This window comes from Perissodus microlepis, chromosome 10 (assembly GCF_051167445.1).
Source record: "Perissodus microlepis isolate ML-2025 ecotype Zambia chromosome 10, ASM5116744v1, whole genome shotgun sequence".
Taxonomy (NCBI): Eukaryota; Metazoa; Chordata; class Actinopteri; order Cichliformes; family Cichlidae; genus Perissodus; species Perissodus microlepis.
Window position 1 is genome coordinate 1,099,442 of NC_140470.1, and position 12,647 is coordinate 1,112,088.

General features: G+C 45.9%; 1 protein-coding gene across 6 annotated transcripts in view; it reads right to left on the minus strand.

Moving 5' to 3' along the window:
* The window catches only part of zzef1 (zinc finger, ZZ-type with EF hand domain 1), a 30,633-nt gene extending 18,035 nt beyond the window's left edge, over positions 1-12,598 (minus strand). For 4 of the 6 annotated variants that reach the window (XM_084941394.1, XM_084941397.1, XM_084941395.1 and 1 more), the window contains exons 1-26: positions 12,065-12,598; positions 10,957-11,101; positions 10,645-10,839; positions 10,342-10,525; positions 10,056-10,255; positions 9,419-9,629; positions 9,209-9,325; positions 8,323-8,501; positions 7,988-8,086; positions 7,807-7,898; positions 7,557-7,702; positions 5,629-5,734; positions 5,292-5,510; positions 4,330-4,421; positions 3,989-4,206; positions 3,760-3,893; positions 3,617-3,687; positions 3,416-3,530; positions 3,166-3,331; positions 2,936-3,057; positions 2,725-2,847; positions 2,110-2,279; positions 1,940-2,021; positions 640-841; positions 403-536; positions 47-287 (exon numbers count right to left, since the gene is read on the minus strand). In XM_084941394.1, the coding sequence (XP_084797520.1) occupies positions 47-287; positions 403-536; positions 640-841; positions 1,940-2,021; positions 2,110-2,279; positions 2,725-2,847; positions 2,936-3,057; positions 3,166-3,331; positions 3,416-3,530; positions 3,617-3,687; positions 3,760-3,893; positions 3,989-4,206; positions 4,330-4,421; positions 5,292-5,510; positions 5,629-5,734; positions 7,557-7,702; positions 7,807-7,898; positions 7,988-8,086; positions 8,323-8,501; positions 9,209-9,325; positions 9,419-9,629; positions 10,056-10,255; positions 10,342-10,525; positions 10,645-10,839; positions 10,957-11,101; positions 12,065-12,478 (4,177 nt within the window). In that variant the 5' untranslated portion in view covers positions 12,479-12,598. The remainder of the gene's footprint in view (positions 1-46; positions 288-402; positions 537-639; positions 842-1,939; positions 2,022-2,109; positions 2,280-2,724; positions 2,848-2,935; positions 3,058-3,165; positions 3,332-3,415; positions 3,531-3,616; positions 3,688-3,759; positions 3,894-3,988; positions 4,207-4,329; positions 4,422-5,291; positions 5,511-5,628; positions 5,735-7,556; positions 7,703-7,806; positions 7,899-7,987; positions 8,087-8,322; positions 8,502-9,208; positions 9,326-9,418; positions 9,630-10,055; positions 10,256-10,341; positions 10,526-10,644; positions 10,840-10,956; positions 11,102-12,064) is intronic. The other 2 variants (XM_084941398.1, XM_084941396.1) reach the window with 1 other exon arrangement.
* Positions 12,599-12,647: the final 49 nt, after the last annotated feature.

The window sequence follows — 12,647 nt, forward strand, 5'->3', positions numbered from 1 at the left end:
TTAAAAAACAAACTCACAAAAACACAGCCGTATGAGCGCTGATTACCATAGCTAAGAAGTGCAAGGTTGAGGGCCGGTGTGTGGTACACCATGGCTGCCCAAATGGCATTCACAGCTTGGTCTATCTTTGACCCAGCGGTGATCTCGTTCCTCATCGTCTGTTTCCTGCAAGCCTGCATGAGGGTCCTCATCAGCTCTGTTCTAGCGTCTGTTAGCTCCTGTGAAGGGTTCCAGCGAGCAAAGTCCTCCAGGAAGCCCATCGGCTCATCCAGAGTCCACGTGCTCGTCTACCACACAGAAAAAGAAAAACACCATCAGAGCATTTTCCAGTCGAGGTCACCGACTAATGCAACAGCAACATCCGGTGCTTGTACGTAACTGAGGTAGCAGAGCGTTTTTTACCTGCTCTGTGATCGTTTTTGTTCGGTTCGCCTCCCTTTTTTCACACAGCCCATGTCTCAGGATGGGTTTCCATAAAGGTGAAGACTGAACATGGGACATTTTCCCTGATGGAAGTTCCTTTACACTGCGAACCTCTGGAGACAGAAACCCACAATAACACACGCTAGAGCCTCAAACTGGTTTCTTTTCTGCTCTGATAAACTGTGACTGAGGCCAAGCTCATGAAAACCGTCTCACCGTGCGGAGATTTCAACGCCAGCGTTCTGGATGCAAGGCGACCCATCAGACGAGCCACCAGCAGCTGCAGATCTGACATCCAAGAAATGGTGATGTCTGGTAAACCCAGCGCTGTTACAGTGAACTTATAGCCCCACTCGTTGTTGCTGCTGTCAGAGTGGAAGAGGAACTGCAGCTGGGGACCGGTGTCAAAGGTCACTTTCTAAAGGAGCAAACACACAAGGACCAGTGTTGGTCAAGTTACTTGAAAAAAGTAATCAGTAATTAATTACTGATTACTTCCCCAAAAAAGTAATCCCGTTACTTTACTGATTACTTATTTTCAAAAGTAATTAATTACTTAGTTACTTAGTTACTTTTTAAAAACATGATTTACAACCTGAATAGGTGATAAAGCGATAGATCTTTCAGCCCAATTCTACTTTTTCTGCATAATCATCATACAAAATGTAATAAAATGGAAAAGTCTCTTTTTAAAACTTGTTTTATTAGTTTTAATCTTTTAACTTTATGCATCAAGCAAAAATTTAATTATATGCAACATTCTCTGACTGGAAGAAATTAGTTTAACATTTAAACCTATTTTCTGCACATTCCAGCACATAAAATAAAATATTTTTGTGTTTAAACTCACTCTTTCAAATAGATGCAAGTGAAACACAGCAGAAAATAAATAAAGTCAAAGACTAGCGGCCCTGTTGCTCTATTTTCACCTGTAAAGCAGGAGTTGGGTAGGCGGAGGTTTACCCTGGTGCAGGTGTGGCGCAGCGGTCAGTGGAAGAATCCGCGAGTTTCTCTGTGAGTTTCCCATTACGTGGTAGCTACTCGGTGCTTGCTCGGAAGTTTAGGGTTTTTTCGGTGTAAAAAGAAGTTTTCTTCCCACGCACAACGGACACTAATGTTTTTGTCACTTTTTATGGAATCAAACTCAAAGTAAGGTCAGTACTTCCACGCTTTAAACGCTGCACGCTCATACTCTCTCCGCACTCGATATATGATCCATTGTTGATCTGCACACAGCTGTTGTCACGAACGTCGCACTCGCTTACGTCACTGTCATGAGACATTCTCACAAAAAAAAAAAAAAAATCACGGTTTTAGTAACGCAGTAACGCAGCGTTCCTACGGGAAAGTAACGGTAATCTAATTACAGTTTTTGCAATAGTAATCCCTTACTTTACTCGTTACTTTAAAAAGTAATCAGATTACAGTAACGCGTTACTGCCCATCTCTGACAAGGACACATTCGTAAATATCAGTGACGTATCTGAAGACCGGCCTGTGATTTTCCTTTGCCTACCTTTGGCCACTTCTCAGTTCCGACCTTCATGTCGTAGCGGACCTTTCCCCCTCTGGAATCTGTGAATTCTAAGTAGTCGTATCTGCAAATATTGTGAGCACAGTTAACAGGATAAAATCCCCACAAAGGATTTCAAAAACAAACAAATAAACATTTAAAAAACACGTCACCTCTTCTCTGTTTCACAGCGTTCATCAAACTCCACCTCAAACGATGTCGCACCGGGGCAGGCGAAGATGCTCGTCTCGTGGCGGCTGTTCTCGTAGTTGTGCGGGGACTCCATGTTCCAGGTCCTTAGCACCACTGGCTGCTGGGGTTGGTGCCAGTTCTCTTGATCCACCTTATAGTGACAGGTTACAACAAGTTTGTGGACTGCTGCACTGTTTGTGTAGCTCTGAACACCACACAGTGGATCAAATCAAACACATCAAAATGAGGCTGAACGCAGACTTTCAGCATCACTGGTTACACGTGTAGAAGTATTATGTCACAGGAAATACAGACATTTTTAGACATAGTACGTTTATATAGCCTCCGTTATCTGAAGGTCAAAAGTAACTGGACTGATAAGTACGAGTACTCTGTTATGCATTTCAGAAAGAAACACTGGCTTTCTTCCCACAAAAACACGTGATTTGCCTTTCTTATGGTTTTAAATACTTTTTCACCACTAATTAGACTGGTCCTTCTGGACCCTCCATTCCCCAAATACATGATATCGGCTTCATTCGCACCCCTACGATGGGTGGAGGCAACAGAAATGCTAGCGGTCAAAGTGGACTGACCTTAGAAAAGATGTCTCCGGTGTCACTTGACAGGCTTCTGAGCAGCTCAACGAGCGAGGAGAAGCTTTTCAGCAGCAGGCTGTGGGGGATGTCCAAAGGGCACAGCTCCAAGAGGAAGATCATCTGCCAGGACCCAAACCATTATTCACAACACACTATTCTAGATGTGTCTATGAAGCCAATTAAAGTGCATAACACAAGAGAGCATTACCAGTTGTCTGAAGACTGTGGCTATGATAGAGCTGCCTAATTTTTCAGTAATCTGAGCTCCAGTGTACCTCTCCAAGAGTGAGCCAAGGATAGACATGACACTTTCCAAGAACTGATCCACATCTATTGAAAACAAATCATCATACAGCTTAGTCACACATTGTTCTGCATGCTCTGATAAACACACAACCCCTGACAATCACGTATGTCGTCAGGAATAATGCGTCTCACATTTCAGCAGGATGTCTCTGGCCAGCTCCATTGCAATGGCCGTGGACGCTCCTCCTTTGAGCTGCAGGTAGCACCAGGAGAGCAGACTGCCCTGCAGAGCCCAGAACAACGACAGCAGGACCGATCTGCTGGCGCCGCTATTCTCATCCACCATCACGACCTCACACTGCAGGACAGAAGACACGAGGAGAAGCGAACTTTAGAAAGACAAAAGAAACGTTCAATGTCCACCCGTGAGAAGCGGGCTTACCTCTCTGGTGGCAACCAGGAGCAGCGTCTCCATGACTGAGAGTATTGGGCTGATGTCAAAGTCTGAGGGAGCTCCTTTAGGAGGGAGCAGCAGAAGGCCACTTGGATCCTGATCGCTGCAGAGAAAGCACAGACGTCACCGACTCCTCGGGATGTCTCATGTTGACAGGACCATATGATGACGTGTTTGTACAGCGCTTACCTGAAGTAATTACAAAGGGATTCAAAGGTAACCTTCACCGACTCTGGCTGATCCTCCTCTGTAATGTTCTTCTGGAAAAACACAAAAAGACACATTAGGAGAATCGTTACGCTGCTGCTGCTTAATAACATTTACAAACTCACCATCATGTGAAAGAGTTTGTCTCGCCTGACATGTTTATCAGGGAAGAAAACAGCCGCTCCATGAAGAACGGCCTTCACCGCTTCTGTGTGCAAAGCCTTTTCCACGGATGTCTCACCTTCCGGACTGTCCACAACTGCAACAAAAACCACAAACAGGATTGCTACGCTGGATTTCGCTGATGCTTACAAAGCTGCTCCCTCGCTCTCTGTGACAGCGACGGCTCCTTACTGTGACAGAGGTGAGTGTAGAGCTCCCACACAGCCCTCATAGAGTCACTGAGCTCATCTCTGCTGCTGGACATGGATGGACGAGCTGCTGCGCCAGCTTCATCTGGTACTTTGCTCTCCTCTTTGCCCCGGGACTCCCGGGGGGTGGGCAGCATGGGGAAACAGTTCTGCATCAGCTGGAGGAGGAGAACTCTGCTCTTCGTCACCTCCTCGCCCTCACTGGAAGAAAGAAACATGCTAACTTGCAGCAGGCATGGACTCCCACTGACTGACTCAGTGGTAATTATCATTCTAGTAATTCTAACAAGTGCAAGACTTGGCCGTGAGAAGAGCTTTACTCACATCTCCCTGAGTTTGCTGTAGAAGCTCCAGAAGAGGCTCAGGCTGAGGCCACTGAATTCCAACAGATACTTCTGCTTGCAGTGAGAGGCATCCTGTAGACACAAACACGCAGCTCTATCAGTCATAAAGAGATGGGAAACATGTTGCAATGACTCTGAATGGCCATAAGGGGGCACACTGTGTCATGTTGACAGTAAACAGAGTGAGGACAGGTTAGTTTACTGATTTCGTGCAGGATCATAATGTTACATTTTCCTCTTGCTTTCTTGTAGCGTTTCTTCATCTTAAATGCAGGAGTTTCCTCTTCAGCACTTTCCAGATTCATAACGGTCTTAATAGTATTCAAACTATATCTGAATGTGGCCCAGTGACTACTGCGTTCATCCTACGGTCCCTGCACCATGCTGAGTGGCAGCAGTTTCCTTTTTTTATCTGAATGATTTTATCACCGATAAAGTTGATTTTTCTTGCCTGTTATGATTCAACCAAATGCAGCTGCCTTTGTTATGCAAGTCAGTCTTTACAGCTCTACTAACTCCTGCTAATGGAGACTCGTCACCAGCTGATTGTGCTCACAGGTCTACTGCCCAGAGCCTCTAATCTCAGAGGAGCCAGCAGGAAATGACAGGGTTTAGTGATGGAGCAGATCCTCGTGGGAAATGTAGGTGTTTGGAAAACACACCAGTGGAGTTTAAATCTTTAAAATCTGTTTCAGATGCAGGAAATCTTTACCACCTCATACCTGCATTCATTTCAGATTTAAGCTCGAGTCTTCTTTCTTTGTATTAAACTATTAAACTACAACTTTTTTTAAACTCTTCGGAGCCATTTCATCTTGTGATGCTTTTTTTCTCTTACATTTTAATATAGTGAAAGTCATTTTTCATGTTTTGGCTGCTGTCACACAGTAATTTCCCAATTTTGGGGATAAAATGGGGTATTTTTATCTAATAAGTAGGTACCATGTCTCGTGTAAGCTGCTGTATGAAGAAGAGCGTCTTGTTTAGCAGACAAAGGCCGGTAACAGCATCGCCGTCAAAGCTCTCTCCTTTCGGACTGAGGTCATCCAGGTCTGCGAGCCTCTCTGTCCCAGGGCACAAGTAGCCACTGAAGCTGAGGGACTGCACACCAAGGCGCTCGGCGTTGTCCTGCCTGGTGCACAGGAATTTCACCATCAGGAACTGTGAAGACCGGAAGAATTAGAGGTGGTGTGACTTGACAATGACAGCACAATATTAAAGACTAACTAAACGTTCACCAATAATGAAGGGGAGCTGACTAACTGGATGTAGTGTGTACCTTGGCGACACGACACTGCTGCAGCTTGATCTCCACATCATTCCAGTCATCCTCCAGCTCAAACCAGCCAATCGGCTCGTCTTCACTCTGCGCTGGAGTCCTGGCGCTGCAGGTCAGGTGACAGCATGGTGTAATAATAATAATAATAATAATAATAATAATGATACATTTTATTTGAGAGCGCCTTTCAGAACACTCAAGGACACTGTACACAGTAGAATAATAAAAGCAACATAAAAGCATAAGACATGAAACAAATTTAAAATAGCAGAGTGGAGAGGTTATGTGGGATAAGCTGTTTTGAACAAGTGAGTTTTGAGTTGGGACTTAAAGAGAGAGAAGGAAGAGATGTTTCTTAAATCAGGAGGTCGGGAATTCCAGAGTCGAGGAGCAGGAAGCCCTGCTCCCCATGGTGGCAAGACGAGGGGAAGGGACGGAGAGAGAAAGAGAAGAAGAAGATCTAAGACACCGAGATGGGGCGGTGATGTGAACCAGGTCAGAGAGATATGGAGGAGAGAGATGATGAAAAGCCTTAAATGTGTACAAGAGTATTTTGAAATTGATGCGATATTTGACCAATGAAGCTGCTGCAGGACAGGAGTGATGTGGTGGACAGAAGGGGTCCAGGTGATGATACGAGCAGCAGCGTTCTGGACGTGTTGGAGCTTGTGGATGGATTTTTGAGTAAGACCAGAAAGAAGTGAATTACAATAATCGATCCGGGAAGTAACAAGGCTGTGGACAAGAATGGCAGCGGCATGTGGGGAGAGAAAAGGACGGAGACGATTAATGTTGCGCAATTGAAAATATGCAGACCGAGTGACGTTTTTAATGTGTGAATTGAAAGATCGAGTACAGTCGAGGATGACACCCAAACTTTTCACAGAGGAAGAAAAGAAGACCGGCGAGTTATTGATAGGAACAGAGAAACTGCTGGTTCTGGATCATGTTGATTTAGTGCCGACCAAGAGGAGCTCGGATTTGTTACTGTTGAGTTTGAGAAAATTAGAAAAGAACCATGAATTTAGTTCAGCTAAGCAGAGGGTGAGGGAGGATGGGGGAGAGCAGAATCAGGTTTAGTGGACAGATAAAGCTGCGTGTCATCGGCATAACAGTGAAACTGGGTATTGTATTTACGGAAAATGTGTCCAAGCGGAAGGAAGATAATGAAAAGAAGGGGCCCAGCACAGATCCCTGGGGCACGCCAGTGGTCAGAGGGAAGGGCTGAGAAGTGAAGGATTTGAGTTGAATGAACTGAGTGCGATCAGACAGGTATGACTAAAACCAGGCTAGTGGAGTATGGGAGAGACCGATGGAGGCTAGCCTGCTGAGGAGAACAGAGTGAGAAATAGTGTCGAAAGCAGCGCTCAGATCGAGGAGAATAAGGATGGAAAGTAAACCAGAGTCAGCTGCCATAAGAAGATCATTGGTTATTTTTATAAGCACTGTTTCTGTGCTGCGGGACTGGAACTGTTCATACAGATTATTAGTAGTTAAATGTGAGTGGAGTTGTGCGGCAACTATTTTCTCAAGAATTTTTGAAAGGACTGGTAGATTGGAAATAGGCCGAAAATTCTCAAAATTACTGGGATCTAGACCAGTTTTTTTCAATACTGGGGTGATGGCGGCAATTTTGAGGGAAGCAGGAACAGTTCCAGTGGTAAGTGAAGAGCAGATGATAGCAGATATGAGGGGAAGCAAAGAAGGCAGACATGCCTTGTGTCAGCTATACACAGTATCAAGCACTGAGGAGGGCCCCACACACATACAGACTGCTGAGGGGTCTCCATAACTAAAGTTGATCCCACTTTTAGGACTGGATGGTTCATTTTAGCGAGACAGTGTCAGTCTGTTCTTCTTATCACAAGAGCATTTCAAACTAAAATATAGGAACAAATAAATAGTTAAAAATAGCTGCAAATCCTTACCTGTTTTGTACAAACTCTTTGAAGTCCTTGTAGTCCCAGGAGTGATACTTTTTAAACCTTTTGAAGTGTTTCTCTGCATCGAAAGGGTCGTCCTCCTTATACGCAAACACTAAACCACATTTCGGTCCAATGGCTCCTTTCCGCACCTTATCACACAAACACAGTGTAAGACCTGCAGCACCGTAATCCTCCGTCACTCTCTAGGTTATTGTATTTTGCACTGTAATGGTAAAATTATAGGCCGTCTCACTTTGATCTTTATCTGAGTGACCTGGAAGTTGCTCTGGTCCTCCGTCGAGAGGATTACGCTGGCTTTCAAACGGCCGGCTTCTGTGAGAAAACCTGCAAAGGACAAAGTATCCAGCAACACTTTACGTCATGTTGATATTGTACTCAATCTGAAGAACAGTCGTTATTGATCTCAGTTGTACCATCTCCAGTGGAGTACTCTGTTAGCATGTTCTCTGGTCCTGATTTCTCATCTTTGCTCTTCACATCACAGGCCTGTAAGTGCAGCTGGAGCGGCTTCCCTGTAATAAGCCAGAACGTCCAATCACAGCACACTTAATCATATGATCGCGTTCCATTACGTTGCAACTTTGTTACTACGCTGGAGGACGGGAAGGCAGTAATCAGCACACTGCAGCGCAGCTTTGTAAAAGAAGAAGCAATTTTCCACTAATGCAACTCCTCCTCAGAAATGGCACTTTCTCAGATTTCAACGTCCTCGTGTGAAGAAGAGGAAAAGAAGAGCCGTTTACGTTACCGTTACGATACAGCAGTCGTAGCCGGACCGAAGCCATAGAGACGATGAGAGGCGAGGCCTTGTACTTGGTGTCTAAATGATCACTGATGCAGGACAGGGCCTGAATGACTTTTGCCACACTCCCTCTGGCCAGGGCGAAGGCCAGGAGGGTCAGCTCTACATCAGGACTCACACAGCAGCTGCACACAGGAGAACAAATACTTTGCCATGAGTCAACCTGGTCGTGCCAGCGCACACTTTCATTTTTTATATAAGCTCTAATGCCATGCTCACACGCTCAGCAGCATGTGCCTGCTGTGTTGTTGTTTAAACTGACTGCAGAGCTTTATTCACACACCGCGGGCTCAAAGGCCACACCTGACCTCAGCTGAACTTAAGAAGTGTTTCCTGTATAACCCCAGTGGATCAAGTAGTTCTAGCAACAATTCGACACATTGAAAATCGTGTATGCAAACTGATATTAAATTGTTTTAAATCTGTCAGAAGGTTTAAAAATGTGAATTTCCTGACGGTGAATTAATGGTTGTGGCTTTACAGAGTTAATAAAGTGACTCTACACAAGTAGATGTTTCCACCTTAAACAAGCTGTTTTACTTCCTCCTCCTTTCAGCCTACTGAGATCAGAACAGGTGGGACTTGTAAGCACACAGTCAGAGCAGTGTGCATGGATGACCAGATTAGGGATATCTTAGTGACATCATACATATCTAAGAGTAGAAAAAACAATGTTTTTCTGCCTCTGTCGGCAGAATTAGATTTGCAGAGCACCAAATGGAACAAAGTGTGTCGCCGCCTCAGTTAACCAGTATTTTTGTTTCCACCTGCTTTTACTGAGATGACGTCAGCATGGTGAGCTCAGTGTGGTGGCTGTGCCACAATGCCTTACTCTGCTATCCTGAGGAGAAATCCATCCACCTCCTCCAAGATGTTCGCAGAAAAGAACCTGGGGAACTCTGTGGATGACGGTGTAAGGGACAATGGCGGCATGTGACGTAAGGCTTTTCTAAAAGTGAATCAAAAAAAGAAACCAGTGGCATCAGTAAGAATCTTACAAATGTGATGTCAATAAACACATGCAGTGAGCTCTGCATCTTACTGTGTGCTCTGAAGGACGGTCTGGGCAAGTGCAGGGTTCGTCTCCATGGACGCAGTGACCAAAGAGGTGAGGAGAGACAGGTACCAGACGGCTGAAGCATCCGAAACAGACATCTCTTTATTCTTGGTAATCTGATAGCCCAGCGTCTTCAAGCCGTGAATCCGTGTGTCGCATCCATCACTCAGGCACCGCTTAATGTTGATTTGGATGTCTGGGATTTAGTGACAAGTTTATGTGGTTAACGGAAAAATCAGATACATCCCACGGGAAAGAAAAGAGAGCACAGTTGAAGATACTGTAGAATAAATATTGATTAGGGAGGCACATGTGAAACACATGACTTAACTATGGGGACCTCAATACATGCAAAGCACAGCTACGATTTTTAAGTGTGTGTGTCATTATTAAAAAGGAGCACATGTGGAGCATACATAGGCCTGTAAGCTGAAAAACAGACTCTCTCTTGGACTGGATCCCCTCGATGTTCAGCTTGTGGAAGCCTGCATGTGGACCCAATAAGGAGGCACTTGAAAGCACAGCTGTATGACCCCACAAAGCTCATATGAAGCTTACACCGTGCTTTATGTTCAGACAGGTGATAGTGTGACCTAGAAGCATCAGTGAGATGGTGACTCACAGGGGTGTGTGATGTTGGCATTCTCCAAGAGAGCCACATAGCCCGTGACATTGCTCGGGATGCGGATGTCTCTGATCTCCTGCAAAGAACGCCGGTTCTTCCCCACAGCAACTGACACTAGCTGAGGCATATAGCTGTGGTCATTAGAAGCCACGGCAATGGCCAAACGTCTCAAAACAACATCCGGTTTCATTTTTAGTCTGGGAAGGGAGAAAGGAGATGAGTTTCCACCTTAGATCTGTTAATAGACTTGCTTAGAAACATCAGAAACTCAGCTGCGTTTTACCGTATCCAGTGTGAGCGAGCGCTGCCGTCAGACTGCCAGAAAGACGCCGTTTCCCCATTTGTCATCTTGTAGATGTCAGCAACATTGGACGAAGCTTCTATTGTGCTGTAGCACTGAGTGACGACCTTGACCATGTCTACATCCGGATCACGGTCCAGCTCTGCTCTGTACTGAATATCCAAATCTGAAAGAAAAACTCACATGAGGACAGCCTCACCACAGGCGTGGCGCTGCTGGATGTGCATTTAGCCTTAAATTACTAAAGAGAACATTCCTTAAGCACTCGCCAACTCTCATGCTCACCTTTCTCCTTCTGCAAGAGGAACTCCAAGAAGTCCTGCACCACACTGGACCTCATGGTACAGATACTGTTGTAGCCCTCTAAAATTGGGAAAGGGATGGCACTGCTGGGAATACGATTCCTGTGTAAGAACTTTAGAATTTTAGAGGCGTGTGCTCCTAATCGGTCTTTGGTCTTGGAGAATATGTCCACAAAACCTGTGGAAAGGAAAACACAAGAAAAATGAACGGGTTAACTTTTTGGCCACACGCTGGCTGCACTGATTCAAAGAAGGTCGAGTTTGTTTATCCGGGTAAACAAATCACGTATCGTACCTGGGGTAAGCGAGCAGGCCTGAAGCTGTCTTATCACATTACTCAGCTCTCCCTGTAGATTAGCTCCATTGGAGTTCTTCAGAGCAATCAGCATGCTCTCTATGTCCACCACTCCATCCCCCTCCGCATCAAACTGACCAAAGGCCTGAGACAGTGGAGAAGGACAAAGACTGTATTTTATACCAACATTTACTTCCTCACTTTCACAGTGTTGCAAAAATCTATAAGAACATTAGTCTTAAAACACAAATGGCTGAACAACTGGTGTTAACATAAAGAGCACTCAGCTGGAAGCATCTTTATTACAGACTACGTTTTATGGTATAAAAGATGTTACGTAGCTATACTTTTGGAGTCTGTGGCTTGATTCCTGAAAGAAACATCGCCCCACTCCCTATTTAAAGCACAGCTTTGATAGTCAGTATTTACTCAGACAAAGAGCTCAGACTGACATGCATTAGTTCAACCAGTCATCTGCAACCACTGGTTAAAAAACAGCCTGTCAAGAGACAACAAAACAATGTGGTCTGCTACAAGTGACCAAAGCGGAAAACCTAGTGACAAACCCCACAAGAACAGGTGACATTATGTCAGCTCGTTTACTCGATCCACTGCAACTTCTAGATATCTACAAACGGCAAAAACAAAAGGGGGGCTGCTAGAAAACTCCCCCTTCTGTCCAAGTTCAACGGCACATGAGCCACAGTCTAAAAATCAGTCATAGCCGAGTTGTGGTTTGACAGAATTGGAGCCCGTCTGTTCCAGGCGAGACTCCCGAGCTGCTTCGTGCATCGTGCCTAGGATAGCTCGTCCCGTTAGCTCTTTACTGTGACTGGCCAAACTCACCTGTCACAGGTGAAGCCTGATACCAGAGCCCCCTCTTCGATCACTACAGCGCTATTTAGATTTGTTGACCGGCAACGATAAAAGCACGTGACAGCCCAAAGACTTAATTACGTATTTACGTATTGATTACAAACGCTGAATGGGCGTGGCGACAAGTTATCAAACACGACCCTCGAACCTGGGCCAAAAACGAGAAGACGCGACGGCTCCGATCATAACATGTGACGTCAGAAACGTGAGGAAGGCCACAGCAAGTTTATACCTCTTCGCACTCGTCCCTCGGGGCATCTCTGCTCTCTAACATCTCACAAAATTGCTCAACATTAACGGACTCTTCTCCTCGGTTTAACCGGTCCTCCAGCCACCGCATCAGGACACCCTCATTCCCGGCCAGGACGGACTCGTGAATGGCGACTCCAGAGTCGCTAATACGAGCCGCCGCTTCTCTCAGTTTCACTTGCTCCAAGAGGACGCCGGGGCTGGGTGGTCCACCAGTGGGCACGGGTAGGTTATTCGATCCCCTTCCGCTCCTGCCACAACCAGAGCCGCCGCCGCCTCCAACACCGCCGCCAGCGGTCGCAGAGGCCGGACCGTCTTCCGCGAAGCCGGGACTCTCCGTTTCTATGTCTTCCTCGTCGCCGCTGCCTCCGCCGCAGCCGCTCTCCGCGTTGCCCATGTTTGTTTCGCCGACCTAAGGCTCCCCTGAAAACCCCTGCGGCCCACTGGGCGTGAGTTCTGAAGCGGTTGGACCGGTCTGTACACAGACCGCTCCAGCGTTCACCTACAGCAGAGCTCTACTCTACTACCGCATTGACGTTCTGTACGCCCGCAACGTCCTTTGCGTT